At 36.1% G+C, this 26,556-nt stretch overlaps 4 protein-coding genes and 1 pseudogene across 4 annotated transcripts; 2 read left to right on the plus strand and 3 right to left on the minus strand.

Annotated features, from left to right (window-relative positions):
- Positions 1 to 3,172: 3,172 nt before the first annotated feature.
- On the plus strand, positions 3,173 to 5,866 carry LOC140957265 (receptor-like protein 3). The gene has a single exon (XM_073414442.1). The coding sequence runs from the start codon at positions 3,235 to 3,237 to the stop codon at positions 5,377 to 5,379; it is 2,145 nt and encodes a 714-aa protein (XP_073270543.1). The 5' UTR covers positions 3,173 to 3,234; the 3' UTR covers positions 5,380 to 5,866.
- Positions 5,514 to 9,711, minus strand: LOC140957266 (YTH domain-containing protein ECT4-like). Its single transcript, XM_073414443.1, has 9 exons — positions 9,517 to 9,711; positions 8,839 to 8,915; positions 8,597 to 8,729; positions 8,390 to 8,463; positions 7,673 to 8,260; positions 6,823 to 7,416; positions 6,527 to 6,739; positions 6,268 to 6,414; positions 5,514 to 6,160 (listed from the first exon to the last, which is right to left on the minus strand). The coding sequence occupies exons 1-9, from the start codon at positions 9,542 to 9,544 to the stop codon at positions 5,921 to 5,923; spliced, it is 2,094 nt and encodes a 697-aa protein (XP_073270544.1). The 5' UTR covers positions 9,545 to 9,711; the 3' UTR covers positions 5,514 to 5,920.
- A 5,645-nt stretch (positions 9,712 to 15,356) lies between these two features.
- On the minus strand, positions 15,357 to 18,669 carry LOC140957165 (subtilisin-like protease SBT3.18; the record flags this gene model as incomplete). The annotated part of the gene is made up of 8 exons (XM_073414296.1): positions 15,357 to 15,931; positions 16,013 to 16,232; positions 16,344 to 16,461; positions 16,777 to 17,007; positions 17,110 to 17,177; positions 17,272 to 17,951; positions 18,070 to 18,225; positions 18,570 to 18,669. Coding segments are annotated over 8 exons (2,148 nt in total), but the record flags the coding sequence as incomplete, so codon positions are not given.
- A 3,121-nt stretch (positions 18,670 to 21,790) lies between these two features.
- Positions 21,791 to 24,856, plus strand: LOC140957818 (5'-adenylylsulfate reductase-like 5). Its single transcript, XM_073415206.1, has 4 exons — positions 21,791 to 22,127; positions 22,942 to 23,123; positions 23,704 to 23,828; positions 24,360 to 24,856. The coding sequence occupies exons 1-4, from the start codon at positions 21,966 to 21,968 to the stop codon at positions 24,710 to 24,712; spliced, it is 822 nt and encodes a 273-aa protein (XP_073271307.1). The 5' UTR covers positions 21,791 to 21,965; the 3' UTR covers positions 24,713 to 24,856.
- Positions 24,857 to 25,553: 697 nt separating this feature from the next.
- On the minus strand, positions 25,554 to 26,509 carry LOC140956457 (flavonoid 3',5'-hydroxylase 1-like; annotated as a pseudogene).
- Positions 26,510 to 26,556: the final 47 nt, after the last annotated feature.

Consider the following 26,556-nt stretch of genomic DNA (forward strand, 5'->3'; position numbering starts at 1 on the left):
TTATATTATATTATATTAATAAAATATAATATAATATAATATAATATATATTCTTTTAATATTTTAACATCGGTATATCCATTCGTATCAGTCAAACGATCAAATTTTCCAAAACTCAAAACATGAAATTTCTATATCTTTGAGTTTTCTACGGTATATCCAAATCTCAAATCATTTGGACTTCATATGGAAAAGATATGTTATTATTTACCATTTTACCCTTAAAATTAATTCATTATTTTTCAACTTATTTACGAAAATGCCATCAAAATAAATTGAATATTTTTCAACTTATTTACCAAAATACCATCAAAGCTATTTTATCAGTGTTTAGTCTCGGGGTCTCACAAAGATTGTCTTGATCTGCAACTGAAAGATTCTGACTTATGCTTTGAACTGGTCAGCTGGACTGATCTTCAGTTGGGCTAGTGAAATCAGTTGATTCGTCAGTTGAACTGATTTCACTCATTCAGTTGAACTGGTTAGCTGGGTTCTTCGTCAGTTGGACATATCATAGGTTGGCCAGGCTTTTGAGATCTTCCTGCTGAATCACCTATCAGTTTGTACAATCTTTGAAGAACCAGTTAGACGGATTTAGTCTCGGCAATCAGTTGGTTCAATCAGTTGGCATCTCCGATGGCTTCAGTTGGTTTCGTAAACTGATTAATTCAGTTTTAGCTGTCTACGCACTAAGGTAGATTATTAGAAACAAAATAATAAGTTTTGTTAGCATCGAAATCAAGATTGCGAACTTGAAAAGTTCCAACATCATGTATCTTTATTTATGAAATATGTCAATCATGTCCATATTTACAATAAAAATAATATTTTTGACATTAAAAATAATTTTTTTATGTTGACTCAAATAAAATATTAATCTCACAAAATCGACTTGTGAGACGGTATCGCGAGAATTTTTGTGATAATTATATCGTAGAATGTAAAGCACGTAGTGATGGAATACAAGTTGAATCACGTTTGGAGCACTGATTGTGAACATGCAAATAAATTCAAGGATGGCGGGCCGCACCGCACACCAAGTGGCGTAGACCCGGCTCTATCGTGATTTATATTATAATTCTAAAATAACAGTGAATAAAAATTTCAAATACGAAGAGAATTGACATTTATATTCTATTTTTTTGTTATTTAAACTCTCTTTTTATTTATAAATAAATTTGACACATATTTTATACATGAAATAGATGGTATATAACACAAAATAAAATATAAATGTGAACTCATATATCATATATATTCACAAATTACATAAAGTAAAAAATCTAACTAATCGAACATCATATCCTTTTACACCCCTAATTTTTTAAAAATTCAAGCATATTTATGCCGCTTGTGATAAGTCATCAAATTTTGTGCTTTTTGATCCCCAGTTGCTATAGAGAACAAAGGAGGAAATGCAATCGATTCCTCCATTTAAGTGGTTCTCGCTTCTCCTTGTTCCTGTTCCTAACTCTTACCCGGGTAGTTCCCAATGTTTGGCACTTTCCATACTTCATGGGTGAAACATCAACAAATTCACTCATGATCAAGTTACAACCTAAGAGAATCTTTGATATTTCTTTCAAAAGAATTCAAAAAACATATCATATTTACATCGATATCATTAGTAAAAAAAATAGATTGAAATTCCTAATGGCAAAAACTTGTGTGAGACGGTCTCATTTGTCGTATTTTGTGAGGCGGATCTCTTATTTGGGTCATCCATGAAAATGTATTACTTTTTATTTTGAATATCAGTAGAGTTGACCCGTCTCACATATAAAGATTCGTGAGACCGTCTCACAAGAGACCTACTCATTTTTAATTGGGTGAACTTGAAATTCGTACTAATTAATATGATATACTATTATAAACATGTAAAATATAAATTTAAAGTTTATAATCTTATTTTTTCTAAACAATAAAAATATATTTAAAAGCCATGAATTTGAAATCGATCAATCCAAACACAACCTAAAATATTTTGATAAATGGTCGATCAATCCAAACACAACCTAAAATATTTTGATAAATGGTTTTGGTAATTTTGGTGTCGTTTTATGTTTAGAGTTTCTACTGTGTACGTTAGATTATTTGAAAATTTTCCGGTTTGAGAAATATTAATAGATTTTATTCAGATTGAAATTTCTGTGAATGGGTTATAATTAAGATAACATATTAAAACCATATGTTTCAGTATTTTATTCGGATATTATAATTTTCGATCTTATTTTCAAATAAAAATCAATCAAATCAACTTCACATATATTTTTTTAAAAATGATTTATTTGAATATATAATAATATAAACCTGCATCTGATGATCTCTATACATTAAATCTTACATGCAAGCTGACATAGAAAACAGTTGCTTAACTTCTGTTTTGTCAAGCATGGTTACTTGTCTCGTAATACCAGACTTTATATTCATTTTTTAATTCAATATTTTAATTTGCACAAAAAATTTTGTGAAACAATCTCACGAGTCAATTTTATGATACATATTTTTTATTTAGTTCATCAATGAAAAATATTATTTTTTATGCTAAATATATTATTTATTATTATAAATAAGAATAAGATTAATTTATTTAATTGAGGTGAAACTTCAAGGGGATCTCAAAGTCAAACCAAAAACTTTAAATCCGTGTGTAAGCAAAGAAGAGAGTGGGCAGAAAAGACCAGGAAGTTGAGTCAATAATTTACACTTGAAAATTACAAATTCCCCACAAATATTTGGGTCCATACAAGAAAAAAAACTAATAGAATAAAAACTCAAATAAAGTTTGATGAGGCGAATCCAATCCCATATTTCATATTAAACTATAGCATTGTGTAATGACCAAGTCATTTTTTGTTTTATGACGAGGTAATGCTGTTTTTCGGTGTACACTAGGTAAGCACTCTCGTTAATGCGGTAACATGTTACGCTGGTCGGATAAACCACATTAGATAAACTTTGTGCGATAAACTCGTCTGACAAAATATTGAATGAGATAATCGGATGACGAGTTGATCACTGGCCATACTCCTTTAGGCCATCGTATGATTTTTTTGTCCGGAAAGAGGTTGGTTACAATTGATTCTCGCTCCCAAAACCTCTTCTCAAATTTAGATTTTAATATAATATTTGGTAGTTGTGAACGAGAAAGAAATGAACGAAGAGGGGACTGCACAGGGAAATGAGCGTACATAATATACACACAGAGGAAACGTTAATCCAAGTATTCAATCAATGTTAAGCCTCACAATTCCAAGCTTCCTCGTCTTTCTTCTCCTCGTTCTCTCTTCTACCCCGAATGTTTTCTGCTGCCATCAAATTGAGCGTGATTCTCTCTTATCTTTCGATCGATACATCTCCTCCGACACCCCTCTGAATTGGTCTTCTTCCGCAGACTGCTGCGAATGGGAAGGCGTAACTTGCAGAAGCTCCGATGGTCGAGTTAGCCATTTATCGTTGCCCAGCAGAGGCCTCCGTGGAACCATTTTTCCCACCTTTATTCTCAACCTCACTTTTCTTTATCACCTCAATCTGTCGAGAAACCAGCTCTTCGGCCCTGTTCCCGGCAGCGTTTTTCGTCGGCTACGAACACTGGACTTGAGCTACAATCGTCTCTCTGGTTTAATATTTCAAGCCAATCGGGTGTTGCCCATTTCCATTCGAACCCTGGATCTATCAGGTAATCTGTTTAGTGGGTCAATCGATCCTTTGTTTCTTCGTCTAGGATCGCATTTGGTCCAGTTCAATGTCAGCAACAATAGCTTTACGGGGCCAATCCCTTCATCTATCTGCAGCGGCTCCCCGCTTCTTGAGACCTTGGATTTCTCCACGAATAAGTTCAGTGGCGTTGTGGCTCCGGGTATCAGTGGGTGTTCTAGATTGCAAGTCTTCAGGGCAGGTTTCAACGCTCTGTCGGGATTGATTCCGTTGGATATGTACAATTTGAAGAGCTTGGGAGAAATTTCCCTCACAAACAACCAATTTTCGGGGCCAATCGACAACAATATTTCTATGCTTTCCAATCTCAGGATTTTAGAGCTCCATGTCAATGAATTGAGTGGTGGGATCCCTCCAGATATAGGGTTGCTTAAGAATTTGGAACAGCTCCAGCTTCACACAAACCGCTTGAATGGCTTCGTGCCCCCTTCCTTAACAGATTGCTCCAATCTGAGAACCTTACTTGTGCGAAACAATCTGTTTGGAGGAGAAATTTCAACCCTTGATTTCTCTAAACTCCAGCGTCTTCAAGCCATTGATTTTGGCAACAATAGCTTCACCGGAGAAATACCCGGAAGCCTCTGTTTGTGCCGGTCCTTAACCGCGGTTCGGCTGGCGTACAACAAGCTAGAAGGTGAAATTCCAACTTGCATGGCTTCATTAAAATCTTTAGCCCACCTCTCGGTTTCAGACAATTACCTGTCTAACGTTGCTGGTGCTTTGGAGATTCTTAAACACTGTGACAATCTTGAGGTCCTCTTTCTATCCAGGTGCTTCAACAACGAAACGATGCCGGACCTCCTGCATCTAAATGGATTCCAAAATCTGCAAATACTCACTCTGGGAGGGTGTCAGCTCAAGGGTCGTATCCCTGTCTGGATTGCTAAACTGAGGAAGATCAAATTGTTAAATCTCTCCTATAATCAAATTTATGGCTCGATTCCGACTTGGTTAGGGGATATGCCGAGCCTATTTGTCCTAAACCTCACACAAAATTTCCTGTCTGGAGGTCTTCCACGCGAGCTTGGCTATTTACCTGCTTTGATATCAGATAACTCAAGTTCAGACTTGAGTTATTTAGCACTGCCTTTCCTATTCGACAGTCTCCAGTACAATCGCCTGTTTAACTTGCCAAGGGGACTGAAAGTCGGGAACAACAGGCTCACTGGCAGTATCCCAAAAGAGATAGGGCAGTTGAAGCTTCTGCACTCACTGGAACTCAGCAACAACTTCTTCAACGGCAGCATCCCTACCGAATTGTCCGGTCTCATTAATTTGGAAAGATTGGATATGTCAGGAAATCATCTTTCGGGTGAGATCCCAAGATCACTACAAAGGCTCCATTTCTTGTCTGCATTTAGTGTCGCAGATAATGATCTGCAAGGAGAAATTCCCAGGGGGGGTCAGTTTGATACGTTCCCCGCTTCTTCATTTGAGGGGAATCCAAGACTGTGCGGCAATGTGCTGCATAGAAACTGTCCGGTAAAGTCATCAGTTGAAACGTCATTAGAGGAAGAGGCGGAGAGTTCGTCTGATATTCCATTTGGTATTGGATATTTTGTAGGATTTTTTGCAGTTAGTATCACTTTGGTGTTTTACAGTCCGTGGAGTGTCAATGATGTTAGCCCTGGTAATATCCACCCACAAACTATGTCAATGTAATCTACCATACGTCGTGATACATAATGGCTCTTGTATTTTACATCAAATATGTTTTCATAATCATTAGAATTCCAGTAAATATTTTGATGAAAAGAGTTAGTTGCTGCAAAGAGATGACTTTAAAGATTAAAAAAGGACGGAAATATTCTTAAATAAAATAGAGGTTTGAAGTGCTCTATCCAACCTTGAATCTAGCTTCTTCTCTTTCACAATACAAAAATAGGCTAGCTTTACAAGACCAGATAGCCAATTCTCACAAGTAAAAAACATAAAACTGAGTATTAAGAAAAAGGCACCATAAACACTAGAAAAGAAAAAAAAGGAGAAACAAGACTCCTTAAACCCAAACCCTCTAAACACATGAAAACCTATCAGCGACGACTAAACATGAGAAAAAACAGGGCTCCATGCTAAGAAAGTCTTCCAGCTCTGGGACTTCATCAAATTTCCATCAACCACAATGTCGAAGGGCACCACCAATGCTTGCCTTATAAACTTCCAAGAATTTTTCAATGGACTTGCCCTTAATAGCATGGTGGAACTAGCAACCATTCGCAACCCCATTAGCTACAATTTTCTCTGAAACAGCGGCAGATTTCGGATTATCTCCAGATTTTGGAAGGGTATCATTTTTCATGGCGGTAAAATCCCCAATTGTCTGCACAACTGTCGTCGATCTTTTGGTCGAATCAGAGGCCACCTCTGATGATTTGACAAGCTTCGGATCCCCATTTATGCTTTCCTTGTTCTCTTCAGAGGGTTTACCTTCCCATACTTGAGCCTAAATGACGAAGGCCGGACAAATGAGAAATATACATGGATAACAATTGAAGTCTTACGTACCAGTACAAGAATATCAAATTATAAATAGGTACAACATTAACTCACCTGCTTCTGGAACTGCTGTTGCTTGACTTTCTTTTCCTGAATTCTCTTCTGGCGATCCTCGTAAAAATCAAAATCATCCAGGATGCATTGTTTAATGGCATGATCTTTAAAAATTTTGAGCATCTGAAGCCCCAGCTCCAGTCTAACCTGTACACAGGAATAAAACATTTATTTTTAATAAGCCCTTCAAAGTAACCAATTAAACCAATACCATTAACATTGTTGATAGTGAATCACATTAGATAAGCGAATATAATACCTCCTGTGTGTCCCTACTATTAGTAACTGGTTTGTTTTCATTATCTTCAAGAATAATGTGTTTCAACAGACTGTTTGGTACGTCCTTAACAATGTGCCACTTAACAGGGAAACAACCAATCCACTTGTCCTGCTGCCAATACTCAACGCTCTTGTTAAAATCAACAGGCCCAACCATCTCCCCAACACCGACAAATTGACCACTGGTGTTTACCTGTGTCAAAGAGAACATGTCAGAACAATTAACGTAAAGGCCATCAACTCAAAAAAGTACCACATAGGCCTAGATATGCTTACCGAGAAGAACAGGAAAACAGGGCAGCCTCCAGGCTTGCTTTGAGAATCCTGGTATGCACTATCCAGCTTCTTGTTACCATTAGGTGTGCTGGTCCAGACATTGTACTTGATGCTCTTGTGAACATCATCCTCACTGTATGACTTGATAATAAAGAACCTTGCATCTGCATAGGTTTCAGGGAAATCTGGCTGATTGTACTGTTCTCGATCGGGACACACGCTTGATTTCTCTTTATCATTATCAGCTGCCCCAGTCAAGGCAATGTTTTGCCCTTTGACAGCAAGAACAGTTTGTGTAAAGCCCTTCTGACTCTTTGAGACTTTGGCTCTCGGTCCTCTGTTCAGTTCATTCAAGCCATCCATGATCTCATTGCCATAACCATAGAGACTGTTTCCTCTTCCCCTGGGCCTATACTTACTATCGAGAGCCATCCAGTCGCGTCCATTTGTTCGTGAATCATATCCATTAGATCCATAGCCCAGACCCAACTTATAAGCTTTTCCATATTGACCATAAAATTTGTTGGGAAACAATCTATTCATGTTTCCATTGGATGTGTTAATGGCAGACATTGGCCTTGGGTGGTGCAATCCCTGGGGATGAAACAAATAGTTATATTAATAAACCTCTAAGATAATTATTTATATGCTCATAAGGATAATATATATTCCATAAGAGCTTAAAGTGTGAATGTCAATCCATTTTGCAAAACAATCGGATAAGGAGACCCGCATGTAAATGCTTCCCCCAAGATGTGAATAATTTACGAATAAGAAAATAGTTCGACGGAACAAAAATACTTCACAGAACTAAAAATGAAATCAATTATGGTGGTCAGATTAGGCATACCATGAAGTGATGTTGGCTATACTGACTCCGAGATGAAGGAACGTCATTTCCAATTTCACTTGGTGAGGTCAAGGTAGAACTACCTATAGATCTCGGTTGTCCATCCAAAAAGTATGGGCTCTCCATCCATGGGATGGGTACCTGTATACCATCGAATCCAAACCTAGGGTCCTGATAACCAGATGCCGGAATTCCACCAGTCAAAGCATTTCTTCCATAGGTCCCATTCACATTAAATGAAGAGTTGTATGTTGTTCTCGCTTGTGCTGCAACGTTATTTCCCTTCGTGGTCCCACCATTGGGAATGCCATTAGATTTTGAATTAACAGAATCAATAGGCAATGATTGGTCAGCCGCAGCAGCAGTGGCTATATCACCTTTTGGAGGGGCAGCCATAGTGGGGAATTGACCACCTGTTGGTGTCAGTGACTGGAAATAAGGAGTTGGGTACTGATAGTGCTGAGCTCCATATGTCTGACCATCATGTCCAACAGTTGGAACAGGAGAAACAGCCGGTGAATATGGACCATAAGGAGTATAACCATACCCATGGTGGTACATCAGAGACCCATTGTCACCGTAAACCCCCTGGAAATTTTCCAAATGAAGGCAAAATGTTAAACATTATGATTTAAAATTTTATCAGGCTCACAACTAACAACTCAAGAACTTACATAACAATACATTACACATTTGATCAGGAGAAAGAGAACTTACGGTAGGGATCTCTAATCCATCAGGATTCACATATCTGTTGTACTCATCCCATTCATTACCGCTCCCATCATAGCCTAAATACAAATGGGCCGGTTAAAGTCAGGAAATATGATACAAACAATAGTATTCCAGAGTAAATCCCAATTCAATAACCTGCACATTCACGTCAAACAACAGAAAATATCAAGATTTACAGGACCAACTTACCACTAAAATAGTATGCAGGCGGATAGCCATTTGGGAGGTAACACATTGTTGGATCCATGAAATCCGGTATTAGAGGTGAGATAGATCGATCAGACTGAATCCTATTAGCCGCATTAGCAGAATCAACTGAAGGCTGAAAGTTCACAATTAAAAAATCATAGAAAAAGTTTGAGACGTGTTAACACCCTAAATGGTCGAAACAATAGTCAGAATATAATTGAAGTACTATAAAGCGCAAATACCTTTTTGGTGGCATCTGAAACCTCAAAAGTTTTCGCTTGTGAATCCAAAGTCAAATTCTGCAACAAATCTGCACCCTCTATAGCAGTAACAGTAAAGGAACGCATAGTTTTACCGCAAAAACAAAAATAATTCATGCAATGACTAGCCTTGCTTTAAAACATAAATAAATTATTCAAAATAATCTCAGCAAAAAATCCCCTTGATATTTCAAATCATTAGTCTGAATTAGTACGGGATAAAACAGCTATCATTCAAACTCCGTTCCTGTATGAATCAATAGTATAGCAAACCTTACCGTCAAACGAAGCTTTAGAAAAACAAATTATTAGATAAAAACTTCTGTCTAGCCAAAAATAGTTTTAACAGTACTTGGTAAGAGGGGAGTATTCAACCAGCAGCAGGTAAATCTGCACGTATATGATACCAAATAAAATTCTAATTCCGTATGATCCAGACCCAAAAATCTCAGAAAAAACTCCATTTAAAATTTTTAACCCCACCCAAGAACTAACACCTTCAAAACTCAGCTCAGATCTGAAAAAATACATAGACCGAAACTGAATATAAAAATACATGAGCACATAAACAAAATAAAGTATAAAATAACAAAATCCACAAAACCGAACCAAAAATTGAAATTATAATAAAAATCACACAAAAAATCAGCAAAAGGATACGATCTGCTGTAGGAGCAACGGCAGACATGACCTACGAATAGGATCTTCCTTTTTATTGAAAAATTAATCGAGAAATACGGCGGAACCCTAAGTCGACCGCGGGAGAGGAGTACAAGTCGGAGCCGCCACAAATCAAACTCTAGTAGGGTTTGGGTATTGAGGAAGCCAAAGGAAATCTAAACGGTGCGTTTCCATCTTAAATTTAGTGATTTTCAAATACTATATTCCTGTACATCCCTTCATTTCCGTGTATTTGCAAATCTCCCCCATCTTGGGTCTATTTCATCCCTGGCAGCTGAAACGTGGCATCTTTTCATTGGTTTAATAACGCAACTAGTGTAGCATAAATTAATAATTGTTTGGATAAAGTAAAATAGTAAAATAATAGAAATATTGTAAAATTATAATTTTTTTCAAAAATAGAAAGAAAACTGGATTTTTGTTATAAAAGTTAATAAATAATAAAGAAAAGAAATGAGAGAATTAGTGGTATTCATTTCAACTAAACACTCTTAGGTTCTTATTTATAGAGCAGATGGAGGGATATACACAAATAGAATATCATATTGATCGATAATTAAAATATAATATATCTTTAATAAATATAATCATTTAAAATTAAGAATATGTTTATAACACTCTCCATAGATGATTATTCATATGACAACTGTGGCTTTTTAACCATATATGACAATAAGTTTACTTGGAGAAGATATGTGACTCGAATGTTGTTTCATTAAAATCTTGACAATAAAATACAATGTGACAAAATGTGAGCGAATGAAAAAGAATCCAAAAATAGGTGTCTCCCTCGGATGTCCTTCTCACGATGGATGGTTACATCTCGTTAAAACTTTTGTTATGAAAAACCACGTTTGAAATAATCATCGACAATGAAGAAAGAGCACAACTCGGACTACTCCCTATGTTGCAAGCATGACTTGAACTCTTTAAGTTGTCTGATATTGCATGCTGTTTTCCCAACAATTGATGTAGGTAACACCTTTGTGAAAAGTTTGATCATATCATATTCAGCTGTTATTAATCTTTTTATGTAAATGTATGGCCTTGCTAGTGCAGTTTGTAAGATGTGATAATGCATCAATTTTGCTTAGACATGGTACTTCGAAACCAAAGATCTTATTTCTTCATTTGTAAGTCGAAAAAAATGATAGTTTCGACATCAAATGATCTAGACACGAAACACCCATATATATGACCAATGGGTACAACATATCCATAAAATATTGTCCAAGACATTCATCTCAAATTTACATTTCAAACACCTACAGTTTTACTGAACTATCCGGGAATATTAAATTATTTGTACCATATTCGTCTGGATTATCTTAATCCGTATAATGACTTATGTAGCTTTATAGAAAAATATATTGTCATGAAGGTTGACATATATCATTTGACATAAATCTTTCGGGGATTTTTATATGTCAGTAACTCATATAAATATGTAGTCAACACATCAATAAATCAAATGTCAAACTATTTCAATTAAATTGACCATGAAGAAAAATAACGACATCTATGACAAGTGAATATATTTTCTTATAATCGATTATTTGTCTTTACCAAAAATATTGAACTTACAATTACCAAAAATATTGAACTTACAATATGTGATTTGTACTCTACATTATTTTTGTACCTTTTGTTACAAACTTTTTTTTTATTAAATTATATATTTTCTGATATATTATATAAATAATATATTTTAAATTCTATAAATCTTAAATTCGTATATAAATAATAATAAAAATATATATTTATCAAAATTTAAAATATAAGCAATATACAAAATTCAAGTTGATTCTATTTCGCCTCTTCCTCACTCGAGAAATCGGTCGGACAGGCAGATTCACATCGCTTACAACCAACACAGTATATCAAATGTAACTACATATACATTTGAAGAAAAAAATTACAAATAACATAAGCTCTAATACTACTAGATAATATTTTAAACAAAATTCAAAATCAAATAATAATATATATAATTATAAATAAAATTTGATATTTTAAATATAAGAAAAAAATCAAATTCTAAAAAATAGTAAATCAGTTCGGCTGGTTCAACCGATTCATGACCAGTTTGACATTTAAAACGGTTTTAAATGTGGTATAGACCGGATCAATGATCGATTCCTGGTCGAACAGACCGGTCCTATTATGAAAACATGGCTATTGATAATAACACCATATTTAATAAATCAATATATAATAATTCTTGAAGTCCTAGAATATCCTGGTTGCGATTCCGGAATCTTCTAATTTATCTGAAGAACTTCTGATTCCTCGGATAATTTATTTGCACACTATCAATAATTTACTATATCATTATACAATTTAGATCTCAAAACTAATCAACTATGCTTTGAAGAATTAATCTTACACATGGCACCTTGTATCAATTGTGTTCATTCAATGTGCATTCGATAATTTGCCCGAGCAAGAGAGATGACTATGAAGGCAGTGGCAAGTAATACCAGAGGTTGACTCTTGTTGCCCGTTATGTGTTTGATAATTTGTTGGGCAAGGGCATGAGTTATAGTCGCGGAGGCTGCAACAAATAATAATAATAAAGGTGAGTTTCTTGTTTGAAATCACGGTTACAACTTAGTATGTTAGAACATTTCATGTTCGCAATCTTGATTTTGATGTTAACAAAACTTGTTATTTTGTCTCTAATGATTTATTGTAATGCACATGAAGCTAGAACTGATCAGGCTAAAGGAACTGATCAATTAATTGAGCCAAAACTGAATCTATCAAGACGCAACTGAAAGTACCAGATGATTGCCCAAACTGAATCAGCTCAACTGACATATCGAAAATCAGCTGATGTCCAGCTGATAGGTGGTTCAGCAGGAGAACTTCAGAAGCCCGGCCAGCTGATGAAGAACTCAACTGATGAAGAGCCTAGCTGATCAGTTGAGAACTGAAAAAGTGAAATCAGTTCAACTGACGAGTCAACTGATTTCACCAGCCCAACTGAAGATCAGTTCAGATGACCAGTTAGGAGCGTCAGTTATGAATCAATCAGTTACATATCAAGACAAGCTTATCTAAAGTGGATTCCAGCTATGCACAAGGGTACAAAGCATCTGTACTATTGAGAGTACAATAATGGACATTGCAGCAAAGCATAAAGCCAAAATGTTCTAGAAGACTGTCGGAAAAGTCGAGACACAAATGTCAAAGGACACGTTCAAGCTGCAACAGATATAATAATTGAGTCTCACTGTACGATCAAGCCTTCACGCCTATAAATAGAAGATCAGTGAAGACCAAAATATAGGTGAGTAAAAAGAAGAAAGGACACGCTTACTGCTTATCAGCTTAGAAGAAGCAATCAGCCCAAAGGGAATACAAAAAGTCATATCAGCTTAGTTTATAAGCTTTTTTCTCTCAGTGTGTGAAAACACTTTTCCGGTGTATTCATTGTTCAGTTCTCACACACACACACACTCACTCACCACCACCACTCAAATAGAGTCTTGCACAAAGACATTAAACTTGTGTATGTAGTCTTTGACACACAGACGTTAAACAAGTGTTGATTAGGGGTGCTGCCTTCAATCTAGTCTAGGAGTTCAGTTAGGCAGTGGGTAAGTCCTAAACTGAGTGGGTTTGTACAAGGTGTTGTATAAATCAAAGTCTTCTAGTGTATCCTACCCGAGGAGGTAGAAAATGTCAGTGACGTAGGAGCAGTTAAAGTCTCTGAATATCCATAAAACATATCTTGTGTATTTTCCTGTTTAACTATTGTTTTCAAATTGATTTGATCAGTTAGAGCATCCGTCAGTTCAGCTTTCACCATAATTGAACTGATATATGGTAGAACTGATCTCTTGCTTTTCAGTTATTCATATTACACAAGTTAAAATGCTTTCAAATGTAGCAGCTTTCTTTACGAAAGATTACTTCGAGTATTTTCCGTTTGGTACTTTAACCAAATTTGATTTAATTCATCGGTGTTAACATTCTTAGAACACGGGCTATTGCAGCTCTTGGAGAATATTGTGTTTGAAACATCTTTAGTGCCGAGCACACGATCCTTCATAGTATTAGTGAAATTTTGACTTAAATTAAAATAATGAACATCTTTTGAAATTATGCATTTTATTACAAATCAAAAAAAATCTTACGAACACAAGAAACATCACCAAAATAATTTCATAAATTTAATGCATATCTATGTTTTGTTGGAACTTTTACTATTTATCCCGTAGGTTTTCATCATTTGTAAACTTAGACTTCGTTTAGNTGAACCAAACATGAGATAAGAGATGATTATTTAATAATCATTCTCTTGTCATGGCTACCAAACATAGCCTTAGTGTAATGTTTCAAAGTACCTCGGCGCCCAGATGTTTTGTTTGCATGAAAAAAATTAAAGAACTATAGGTAATGTCCTGGATATAATTTCCATACTGATTGGTCAATGCTGAACAATTTGGATTTTGAATTTTAGATTCGAATAATTTTGTGGGTGATAAATTAAATATGGTACTCACACCAGATTTTCACATAACATACTTTCTGAAGCCAAGTGGACTAGTTGATGGGCTTAATTGTCTGAATGGAGTGTTATCTTACCTGCCCTGCATATTCAATTATCATTATCGATCCGATATATGAGGTATAATTTTTTTTTTAATGAAATAGTAGTCGTTAGATCCATCCAGAGGGTAACATTCTCGAAATAGATTAAACTATATCTTGTTTTTTTACGATTAAACTCTGATAAATGTTTCAGTGAGATGTTTAATATGTAGTTCTTCTGTTGCAGATGTTTTGTTCCAATGTTTTTTGGTCTTCTGCCTTTTGAGTTCGTGTTTGGATTGATATATTTTAAATCTATTGATTTCAAAACATTAACTTACTTATATAGATAAAATTCAAGTGGATCAATCCATAACAAATTATGTAATTTCAAAAAAAAAAATTCTAAAAAATAATTAGGTAAATGTATATGAAATTGGAAACAGATACAAGAGATAAATACAACTAAGGTGAATATACTGATTGTACTTGAATTACCGTTTCTTTTATTAATCTTATCGTGGAAAATATTAATTACTAAACCAAAATATTTCAAAATTATATGAATAAATAACATTTTTACGTAAAAGTAAATATATATTATAATTAATTTTAATGATATCTTTATAAAATTACGAAATGCCAAGATATCATATGAAACAAGAAATACAAAAAAAAAAATGTGAGAATAATGAAGTTATAAGATAAAATTTTCATTTCTAATGAAGTGATATTGTATTGAATTGAATTACAATCATTTCGCAAACATATATTAATTTATCATTTTTTATAGCTCAATTTGTGTATCAAATATGAGTCTTTATGAAGGAAAAGGAATTAAACTTGAATCTTTATTTTTTTTTAATATTATTTCAGTTAATAAATTTTCAAATATAGAGATCATTTAATGAATTCAAATAATACGTGCCTCACGTGCAATGTATGTGTTGCTTACTAGTATAATAAAACAAGTTGATCAGAGTTTGAATAATAATCTATAAATAAGCAATAATCTTCTATAAGTTTTTTAAAATGATATATTTTATTGTATTGTTATAAATGTAGAAGGTGTTATATGGTCTTGTTTTCACAAAAATAATATATTTGCTAACGAACGGGTTTAGGTCGGAAACGAGTCAGGTTCTATAAGACCCATCACCCAACCCAAACCCGTTCGTTTAACATACTCAAATAACAACTTAACTAGACTCATTGTCTTCGTGCATGATAGAATCAGGCACCAAGACCAGTGCCAATTTTATCAGATCATACCATATCACTCAAATACTTAGTTCATTCATAGTATTATTGACTTGAACAACTAGGGGACTCCTCACACGATGGAAACCGTCGGACCAAGTAATCGAACCGAAATCATATCTCCCTCCGCTGTTTTTCAATGGTTTCAATGTCACGAAGTATGTTATTTCTTCTCTGAAAACAGAAAATATCAAGATTTCTGGCCAGACCATGACCTCGACCCCATTCGGATTCACGATGCTAACGAAATATATTGCTGTCTTCTTGTGCCCAACGTTACGGACTGTCCGCTTAATCGTGGTCTCCTGTTTGAGATTAAGAACGGTGATCGAAGGGTAATTTATGTTCCAGTTTGGTTGGTATTTGCTCGGGCATCTCGTGCATGTGTTGGTCATGACCAAGGATCGTATTTGTTCCTCGGTGTAGTTTCTGTTGCAGAGAAAAACGATGTAGTCTTTAGCTGTCATATCGTAGATTAGTCCCGGATCTAAGGCCTTCACTGGGTTTATGTGGCCAGCACCTATGTCAAAGGGATCAGCAGATTTTGTTGTTCCTTCAACTGATATTGCCTCACCAGTTATGTCAACATTGTAAGCTGTGTAATCAAATATGTCAATCCCAATATGTAAAAGTACCGTAGAACTATTCTTGCCACCGCAAAAAAGTCGTTGGTTACCAGTGGTCATGATAGCGGATCTAATAGCAGCAGGGGACCAGAGTGGATGCGCGGATTTAAGGAGTGCGACGACACCGGAGACATGAGGGCAAGCCATGGATGTCCCCGAGTCGAATTTCCAGGCGACTGAGCTATTATCAAATTCAAATATTGATATTAATGGAGGAATACGTGGAGGCCATGCTGCCAATACGTTGCTCCCTGGTGCACTAATATCTGGCTGCATCCATGCATCATACGAAATAATTCGTTGTATAAGTTTGATCATATACATATTAATATATGATAACTTGAAGATTATATATACACAGGGTGCATAGTAATATATCACCTTCAGAAAATCTGGAGAAATTGAGCTTGGCCCTCGAGAAGAAAATTCCGAAACCACCGGTGCCGCTGGTGACCTTTTAAAGGCCGTTTCACTTGGAAAGATCCGCACTGTTATGTCACTTCAATGCGCATATATTTCATTCGAAAAATCAGATATTTTTTTAGTATATATTTATATTATGAATCAAGCAATGCACACCAAGTTTTTGCATGCTATGTTTGATTATATTGATCATCAGTTATTATTCAGAATAGGCAAAAAATGACTGATTAAATCTATAAACTTTTAACTATGCGTGATACTTTGTAAATCAAATCAAATGCAAATATGCAACACGTTATTCTTGAATATATATTTTTCAAAGTTTCGTATACGTGCATGGAATATCACAAGTTCGCGAGCTGGTAAATTTTGTCCTAATTGACGAACTCACTCGGCGGATCGGTAGATTTTGGTGCCTTGAATGACATCCATGCGTACGACGGGGATTATACTGAGAACCGCAACCGGCCTGGTTAATGGTTGCACGCATATGAGTGCCGATGCATCGGCTACATATGCTGCGTACTCTGCATCTTCACAATCGAGTCCTCCATCGGCCACGAAACAGACGAGGACCATACCCGATACATAAGTATTGTTCCAGGCTTTTTCTGTACAACTCCTATATACGTGCATATACATATCCAGTTAAAATTAAACAACGCAACTTTCGATTGATAATACAATATAAATATTATTTGAGAGGGGTTCAAATGGTACGTACCCGCCTTTGAAATAATCTATGGCTTTCGCTAATTTTCCACTGATGTGGTTGCGTATCAAACCTTCACCCTGCACCGCCATGACAATGGATTATAATATGTATAGGTACGGTATGTTTTAGTACGGTCAGTGAGATGCTACTAGTGGGTTAACTTGTACGCACAGTAAAATAGCGGCTGTCGTCATCATCCAAAAGGATCTTGGTCGGAAAAGTTCGATCCATGGTGGAAGAAGCAACACAGATGCTCCAGGGATTGACATTCACCACAAGGCCCGGATCCGGGCCGCTGTTACCCGCTGAAAATATCACACTCACACCCAATTGCATGGCATGAAACGAGCCAATATCAAAATCTGATGCAAAGAATTCCTGCAACGGTGGCCTACTTCTACCAATAGATGCCGATATAATATGTACTCCATCGCATAACGCGTCATCGAAAGCTGCCAAAACGTCTTCTTCCCTGCACTTTGCTTCGTGACTTATGTTCCAACATACTTTGTAAACTGCGAGTCTAGCCCTGGGGGCTCCTCCTCGTGCAATCCCCGGTGCAAAACCGTATAAACTAGCATTTTTCGCTCTCGATCCTACTGTTGTTGAAGCCGTGTGTGTTCCATGCCCAACAGCGTCACGAGGTGATAAGTATTCGAAATTTTTTGTTTTATTAATCTTCCCAAATTCTTTCTCGAATCCTCTGAGGTAATAACGTGCTCCTATGAGTTTCTTGTTGCAATGCTTTTTGGGATTAAACTCTTCCCCCGTGACACATTCTCCCTTCCAATGCTTTGGTATAGGTCCCATCCGTGGTTCCTCCTTGAAGCTAGGAGATTCTGGCCAGATACCTTAAAATTTTCCATCCCAATTTACGAGCCAATTTCATACAATAATAGTATTGAATTATATATAAGTATCAAGAAAAAATGTTTCTACTTCTATCATTGTCGTGGCCCGTGGGACTACCTGAGTCAAAAATTCCAACAATGATATCATCACCATATGCAAGTTGTAGTGGAGTTCCTTCACTTTGATCCAGGGTAAGACCCATAAAATCCCAGCTTCTTGTTGTATGCATCTGCAGTGTTTTGCTCTTGAACACAGAGATAACTCCTCTCGTATCTGCCTCATTAAGATACATACACACACATATATATATATTACACACACATGGATAGATTATGATGAGCACTTTTGTGTATATATCATGTTGCATGATAGCTTCTTCATATCCTGGGTGTGCATGTGATGTATTGGGCCATAATCCGAACAAGAGAGCACATGCCGGATCGACAGACTCTTCTATGTTACGACTTACTAGTAAGAAATCTCAAAGTTATATAATGTGATCACTCCACCACATATTGTGGAACCTATGCAGTACAATATGCACATGCAACTTCTTGATCTACACATACATAGATTCACACAAAGATTTTAGTGTTTGGGAGCTTGTTACTGCGTACTCTTTAGAGCCGTTGCTTGGCTTGCATCAAGAGTCGCAGCAAAGCCTGAGAATGCGCGGTTGTAGCTGTAGACGATGGCTTCCTTTGCTTTTTCTTTGCTAAATAAGTATAATTGGGGTTAGAAAAAGTGGACTAAAGGCGTGTTAATCTGAGAAATCAGAAAACTGTTGGATATGATTAAGGGACCTTTGAAAGACAACAGCGAGAAGCTGAACATGATATTCCGTCGCAACCAAAGGATCATGGTTTTGACTGTTGTGACCTAAGTAGACAATGTGAACCTGTGAGAAACATGAAGCAACAAATTCAAAATGAGACCAAGTTTAATATATAGTTGAAGCACAAAATTATGTAGGCGATATATATATATATGCGACTTAATTACATGACTAGTAGATGTTGAGTGAATTGAATGAAGTAAAAGTAAGAGGGACAACAGAGTCAAAAAACAATGAAAAGAAGTAGCCATTGCCTCAGTGCACAAAAGCATGGGGAAGAATATCGAATGAAGAGGTATATAAATAGGGAAAATAAATTAGGCTGACTGGTGTTTTAGTGTACACCTACCTTTCATGTAATTACTATGACAACACTTTCCTCCCAACTAAAAAATAACGTTTACTCCTCCCACTCTCATTTTTTCTGCATATACGCATTCGTATAATTCATGCAAGTTTCATTAATTTTTAAAGGAAAGGCATTTGCATCTGCATTTTTTTGGTCTTAGAATTGGTACCGACAAAGAACAGGGGATTGTCACCCAAAATGGAGCTAAAAAGGTTAACAAATGCCCTTCTGAGCTGATCACCTCTGGAAGCCAAAAGTACATAAAATTTATCAGCATGAAAAAAATGAACATTTACTCATTTCTAGGGAGCCCTTTACTTTGTTTTTATTTTATAACCAAAATCATTTTCCTCGACTCCTGAGCACACTTCAACGGCCAAGGTTGATACTAAACCTACCAATAGACCCAACATGAATTAGTGACAATCAAGTGGCATCATACACCTATCTATTTTAGGTAATTTCTATGTTTTTCTACTTTTTGAGGCTAGCTAGAATCAAACACTTACCACTTAGGAGTAGCAAATTAAAATGCATATCATATAATAGGTGTATGCCTGCACTCATGGGCATTTTCCAGTATTGTCCTCCATGAACACATCTATAGGCCAGATTATGAGTGTCTACTACAATATGTTTACGTGTTGCTCTGATCATAAATATGATCAAACCCAAGTCACGATTTAGTTATACTTCAATAATCAGCAGTCTGCTTTGGCACATATTGCATCAAGATGCACTTTTTTGCTACAATCCTAGACATCTAAGAATTGCCCCACGCAGAGAATAGCTCTCACAATACATGAAATTTATGCACCAAAAGACATCATTGTCTACATAGCTAGATTTTTTTTCCCCTTGAATTAAGCGTCTTGCGTTGCACAATCGCTCTGCATTCTTTTACGGCACGCTAATTTTCAACTTCCAAGAATGAACTACACATCATTGAGCCTACAAGCGAAATGTTTTGCTTTAGTTTGTGAGGTTCCTTCTTGTGGAGAGGTGTGATTTCATTTCATATACGTTCATCATGATCTAATCGAAGTGATCCAACGTACGCAAGCAGTTAGCTTGTGTGAGCATTAACTTTTACTGCAAACCTAAGATTGTCTGTCTCCATTCATTTCTATTAAGGTAATTTTTTTTTATCATATTGCAACTGCTAACTGATATATGAAATCATATCTATAGTTTTATGATTAAGAATAAGCAATTGGCTTGAAACTTGATACTGTTTTTCGAAGGTAATCTTTGCATTGCAAAGCATTGCACTTTTTAATGCAACCAGAGAAAACTTTGTACTGAACTAAAAGGGCTAAAAATCCTGCTCTCCTACTCAGATGTTAGAATATGTTACTTGACATAACAGTTTTCTACTTTTATGGAAATGAAATTGTATGCCTCAGCACCTGAGGCACAATACAAATCTAGCCACTTCAAATTCAACAAACAGTTAATCAACTGAATGCTGCATATCTTGGAGAATTTAAGGTTCTTATGCAACATGCAAATGTGATCATTCAAATGATATTTTGCTCATGAAAATGGGATTCTTCAAGAAAGTTACCACTGGTTCCGAAAACCGGCGGAGCCAGGATACTCTATTGCATCTTGGTATTTCCTGCTAGCTACAAGTATGCATTCATGTATGTCTGTATCTAATACATTACACTCAAACGTAACAAAACAGAGAGGAACTATTCATGTACATATTAAGTATATCTGGAGGGAGGAAGCATTCATGCTGATAATGAGGTAGATTTGTTCAAAAGTTCCGTTCGCTTAAACTGACTTAAACCAAACTAGGAAAATCAGCTATAAATTTATAAAAACATATTAGTTAGTTTCAGCTCAGTTTCGATTATTTTCTTCCAAACCAATGTATGTAGGTCCTATGACCGACAGGTAGCCAAGGGAAAATGCCCTGAGACTAAAATTAATGTTATTTAACAATATCTTAGTTTGTAGTAATCTTTTGATAATATATATGAAGCAAGAATTGAAAAAAAAGAGGGAAGAAAAGGACACAAAGGGAACCGAAGACAATTAGACAAAACAAAGCATATATAATAACGTTTAAGGAATTAATTAATGTCCATTTAACAATCAACATCATCATATCCATGGCCATCATAAGACCACGTTCTCCTTCTCCCACGCTTTCGAAGGGCTATATTTCCTTTAAATACTTTGGTTCAAATTACTTTTTCAATAAGAGCATGTTCAAGGTTCAAGTTTTTAACTCATCAAGAGATATCTTTAAATATGAATTTTTTATTTGTATTTAAAAACAAAATATTAAAATAAAATTTCAAAAATATAATTACACATAATTAAGCTTTTTATAGTTTTTTCTGATTTACTTTTTTTTTTAATAACATTTTTAAAATTTTAAAATCAATTTTCATTTATTAAAAATTATCTAATGACCAGAAAAATCTTGTCGTCCAATTATTTTATTTTAAAAAATAAATAATGAAAAAAAGAGAGAGATCGTTCACTACGTAATGACCAGACCTACTCCTCAGCCCTTGGAGGCCGAAGATTTGCAATGGCCCATGAAACACACACTTCATTACCCGGCCCATCACTGAACTTCCCGCCCGGCCCATCACTGTGAGGACCGCGTAAATGGCAATTTTGCAGTTAAATAAAAATTCGAAGTCGCTGATGAAGACCGGCGGATCGCATAAACAAAAAGAACTATCGGAACTTTTCAAACAATTCGAATTATGCTGCGATCGGAAGGGATCTTTGATTTTTAAGGTGTTTGCGCATCGGAAGTGGCTGCTGTACTAATCATCAGAGTTGAAATTTGTTGGAGCTCCGATGGAAAAATGCCGAAATATGTTGATTTACGTATTAGTTGCATCAACGTTTCGAGCGATGGCTGCATCGTCAAACACTTCTGATCGTCAAATCAGAACTTTTCTTCACCATCTTAATTTTCGGTGCCCGTTGTCGATCCCCTCGTCTTCTACTCCATTCATGGTATTATTACTTGTTTATTTATTGAACTTTTAGTTAGTAGTTGGTGTTTTTTTCTCCTTGTTTCTTTTGCTTCTGTAAGCTGAAATTTTTCATCCTCTTGAGGGTTTTTCGAGGGTATCGTGATAGTGATTATGATTGTCCATCGGTGCTGTAAAGCTTCTTCCTTGAGCTGAAGATTCTGGTGTAAAATATTACAATTTATGAGCTCTTTCAGCCAATATAAGAATTATTTCTTTTTGCCGCAACCTGGTTTTGAAATCAAGATGAAAAATTCGAGTGTTTAATCTTGTTTTTGTAGAAGTACCAATATCTTCATTTAGGAGGTGTCGCAATAATTAACCTTTTGAAATAATCCGCAGTTTTCATTTGCCAAGATGGTTCCTGCCTATATTCCTGACCTCCAGCTAGGGTAACTGATTTAAATGTCATGACGAAACTAGAAAGATCTCGTTCATTTAAAATTTTAGAAGTAGCACGTAGTTACAAAGATGGCTAAAATATGCTGCTCGATTAACAAAGTGTTATCGTTAAAAAATTGAATGGAGAATTATCTTAAACAGCGGACAGTTTTTGAAAGTTTTTTTTTCCTGGGTAAATGTTTCCTTATCTCACAACCATGATTGTGATAAATTAATTATTCTACGCCGCTACGGGATGGCAACGCCTACACTAACCACAAGTGGTTTAGATGTTTCTTTTGCGAAACTTAAATATTAATTGGATTTTCTTTTTTTTTGGTTTGTTTATATAGATGTGCGGCTTTATGGTTTTATATTTTTCAACAACTCATTTATATAGTTTATGTGATTACAAGGTGGATGGAGGATCATTTGAAAAATTTATGAGCAGTGGAGAAAATAATGGATTCACTGCTGTGCTGATTTATGCTTCCTGGTGTCCTTTCTCTAGCATCTTTTATTCGCGGTTTAGTACTCTCAGTTCCCTGTATCCGCAGATCAAACATCTTGTTATTGAGCAATCTTCAGTCATGCCTAGGTGGGTGTTTTTTTATCAACACCGACGTGATTTATCATTGCATGCTTTCAATCTTCAAAGCGCCAGTTTTATGCGAGATTTACCAATCCCATGATGTCTGAGGACTGTTGTAGATATATGCATTGTATATTTTCATATGTTCTGTGCCTCCTCAGCTGGTACCTACGAAGGACTCATTACTTCTTTGTCCCAAGAAGTCATACCTCTATAAAACTTGTAACAAATAGTGCGAACATTGACCAAATTTTCTACCGAACATTCAGATTATCCAAGTCCAATAATGGACGACTGTTCTTTGCTGGGACTTCACACTGTTTTAATTATTCTTGAATTTTATTTGGATCATAATGTAGTTACTTATAATTTTGTGAGTGTTTTAATGACGGCAGCTGCGAATATATTTTTGTAGGAGTGTTTTGTGTCATCAAATAATGGATCTCCTTTTTTCATGTAGTATGAATTTATCCATTCTCTGTTGAGGAGACATAAACACATGTACACCTCCAGTTGGTGTATGACCTATTTTCTGCATTCAAGTTGCAGAAATGCCTGAATTTAACTTGGTTGTTCTCTTTTTCAGTGTTTTCTCTAGATATGGAATTCATAGTGTGCCCTCACTACTGATTGTACATCCAACAATGCGAATGAGATATCAAGGTCCAAAAGATCTCCAGTCAGCCATAAGTTTTTATAAAAGAGCTACAGGTAGCACCAGCAGTGTAATATTTGTCTTTTTCTTGCTATTGATTTGTGTTCACGGTATAGTCATTCGATCTGTTGCAACATATGACGACTCAAGGAAAATATCTGGGAAGCTAGCTAAATGTGTTCTCATCCTGAACTTTGAGATCTTGGGTGATGTTCAACATTTTCCAACTTTATTCATCTGAATTTATGAGCTTGGAAGTTGACTTTGTTCAATTTGTCTCATAATCTTGTTTCTTTTGTTCGAGACATGTATGGATGAACTCATCAGATTAAATGCTACTGAGTTTTACATGCTATGAATTGCTGTTGAGTATATATGTGGGGCTGGGGGTCTTTCAAGCAAGATTAGAATATAGTAACTTTTCATTTTCCATCGGCCTTGTTTGTCCTTGAAGGGAGAATCCTTGCGCTCTATGAACTTACTTTTGCTGCAACGCTTGTAAACCATGAATTATGAGCAATATTTTCAATTAAGTTTTGGATTTGATTTGTCTCCTCCTCTCATTCACAAATCCTTTCTCTGCTTAGGGTTGGACCCAGTGGTGAATTTGGTTGAAGATGAAATGAAGAATGATCTGAACTTGTTTCAGCTATGGAATGGAATGTCATTGAAGGAAAAGTTTTCGACAGAACCGTATCTACTACTGTCTATAGTTTTTGTCTTAACAAGGGCTTCTTTATATATCTTCCCAGGAATTGCATCTTGTATAAAGGCACTGTGGGTGGCATGTGTCTGTCATCTAACTCTGGGTATTTTTGGAGGGCATGTTTTACACCCAATCGACATCAAGAGAGTTTGGAGCAAGTTCAACCTGTTCAACACTAGGAACTTCCATAAAGGAGCTAGAAATGCTCGAGTCTGGGCACCATCACTGGCCTAAGGGCTAAGTTTCCTTGTGCGAGGGTATTGCCTTTTGAGTACCTTGTATGCCAGTCGTCTACTCGTTCTGAAACAGATGAGCTGTAGAATTCGTTGTATCATTAACCGACAAGACAAACAACCACCGTACTTTGGTTTTATTTCACCTCTACTAAGCTTTAGTCCGGTAGCCCAGGAAATTTTTTTTTCCCACATATGCACTCAATTGTACAGCATGCAAGTGAATGGACAAAAGTCCCACTAAGCTGTCCAATTCTTGGGGTTGGGATTTTGCTTTTTGGTAACTTGGGCAATTGAAAAGAATATCCTCCGGTAGTATTGTATCATTGATTTGCTAAGGAACGTGATATTTACTGGAACACAATCTCAGAAAAACCCAGCGTGGATATTTTGCAAAGGCGGGATTGTCTGAAAATAGATTGGATGCTAAGACCCGAATGTGAGATTTCAGTTTTTCATTCATGAAAAGAATGTTTTTTAGAACGTAATTGTGATATGACAACGGTTCTTGAGAAATATTTGGTGTCATTTCTCAATCATTGGTGTATACGAATAAAAACGAATGCCGTTTGAATTTTGGCACAAAAATAATTTTAAAAAGAAAAAACAATGAATGTATTTTGCATTATATTAATTTGGTAACTCTCTTTATGTAAGAGAGATAATGAAAGATTTGAGATATAGTGAGTAAAAACAAAAAGACAATTTGCAAATAACGTTAACCATGCAATGGGCAAGAAAATATCAGTACTTATGGATATAAATATAGATATATTATATATGTATATGTGTGTGTGTTAAGCTCTCATTGCGGAAACCTCGGAAATGTATCGTGTGATATGCTAATTAGAACCCAAATAACAAGTTGGAGGCAATCTAGGAGGAACCATTGCTGCAAGAGGCACAGCTTTCTGCAAAGCTAGACCAAAAATCTCCTCCATATCCATTTCTTCACCATCAAATTTCCAATCAAAATGTGAACCAAAGTCCCCAATATACATTCCATCATCGCTACCCCCATTCTTGTTCCAGCACAAATCCTCCTCCCAGCTCCGAATAGGATCAGCTCGAATTCGTTTCCTTTCGGATCCATCTTCGCATACCTTTCAGACAAGAATCTCTCGGGGTTGAAATCCAATGGATTTTCCCAAACTTGAGGATCCCTTCCAATTGCCCATATGTCAACGCTGAGTCTCGTGTTCTCGGGTATGTAATAGCCATTTACGGTGCATGCTTCGGCTGAAATGCGAGGTAGGTTTAATGGTGTCGATGGGTGCTTTCGAAACGTCTCTTTGCATATTGCTTGCAGATAAGGCAATTTGGGTATGTCGGACTCCACCAGACGGCGGTTCCGGCCGATGACCCGATCCATTTCATCGTGTGCCTTGCGCAGAATTTCCGGGTTTTTCAGCATCTCCGCAAGAGCCCATTCTATTGCGCTTGATGATGTATCAGTCCCAGCAGTAAACAGGTTCTGCATGCAAAACATATACTTAAATATCACGCAAGTTCACATGCATAAATTTTATATAGTGAAAGTCGAAAAATTAATTGTCGGTAACCAGTAATAGTGCTTTAATATTGGTTGTGGTAAGCCTCTCCTCCTCAGGATTATCAACATCATCTCGATTTGCCAACATGACATCAAAAAATCAGGTCGGTTCTTGAGTTTGTGGCGCGATTCCAAGTGCTCGTCCAGCATTCTGCTGATCAAATTATCGAACTTCCTATACAATTTTCTCATTCCTTTTTCAATCCCTTGCAAATCCATCCAACCCATCCAAGGAATGAAGTCGCCAATGTTCAAATAGCCTGCTGTTGTCATCACCTCCACCACCACGTCCT

Source organism: Primulina huaijiensis, chromosome 14 (genome assembly GCF_012295235.1).
Source record: "Primulina huaijiensis isolate GDHJ02 chromosome 14, ASM1229523v2, whole genome shotgun sequence".
Classification (NCBI taxonomy): domain Eukaryota; kingdom Viridiplantae; phylum Streptophyta; class Magnoliopsida; order Lamiales; family Gesneriaceae; genus Primulina; species Primulina huaijiensis.

Coding starts and splice junctions, on each gene's coding strand:
- LOC140957265 (XM_073414442.1), top strand. CDS start 3,235: ATGTTAAGCCTCACAATTCCAAGCTTCCTCGTCTTTCTTCTCCTCGTT.
- LOC140957266 (XM_073414443.1), bottom strand. CDS start 9,544: ATGTCTGCCGTTGCTCCTACAGCAGATC. Junction 8,730..8,838: donor TTTCAGATGCCACCAAAAAG/GTATTTGCGCTT, acceptor GTGAACTTTCAG/CCTTCAGTTGATTCTGCTAA. Junction 8,261..8,389: donor ATGGATTAGAGATCCCTACC/GTAAGTTCTCTT, acceptor GAAAATTTCCAG/GGGGTTTACGGTGACAATGG.
- LOC140957818 (XM_073415206.1), top strand. CDS start 21,966: ATGGAAAAATGCCGAAATATGTTGATTTACGTATTAGTTGCATCAACG. Junction 22,128..22,941: donor CGTCTTCTACTCCATTCATG/GTATTATTACTT, acceptor TGTGATTACAAG/GTGGATGGAGGATCATTTGA. Junction 23,124..23,703: donor CAATCTTCAGTCATGCCTAG/GTGGGTGTTTTT, acceptor TCTCTTTTTCAG/TGTTTTCTCTAGATATGGAA.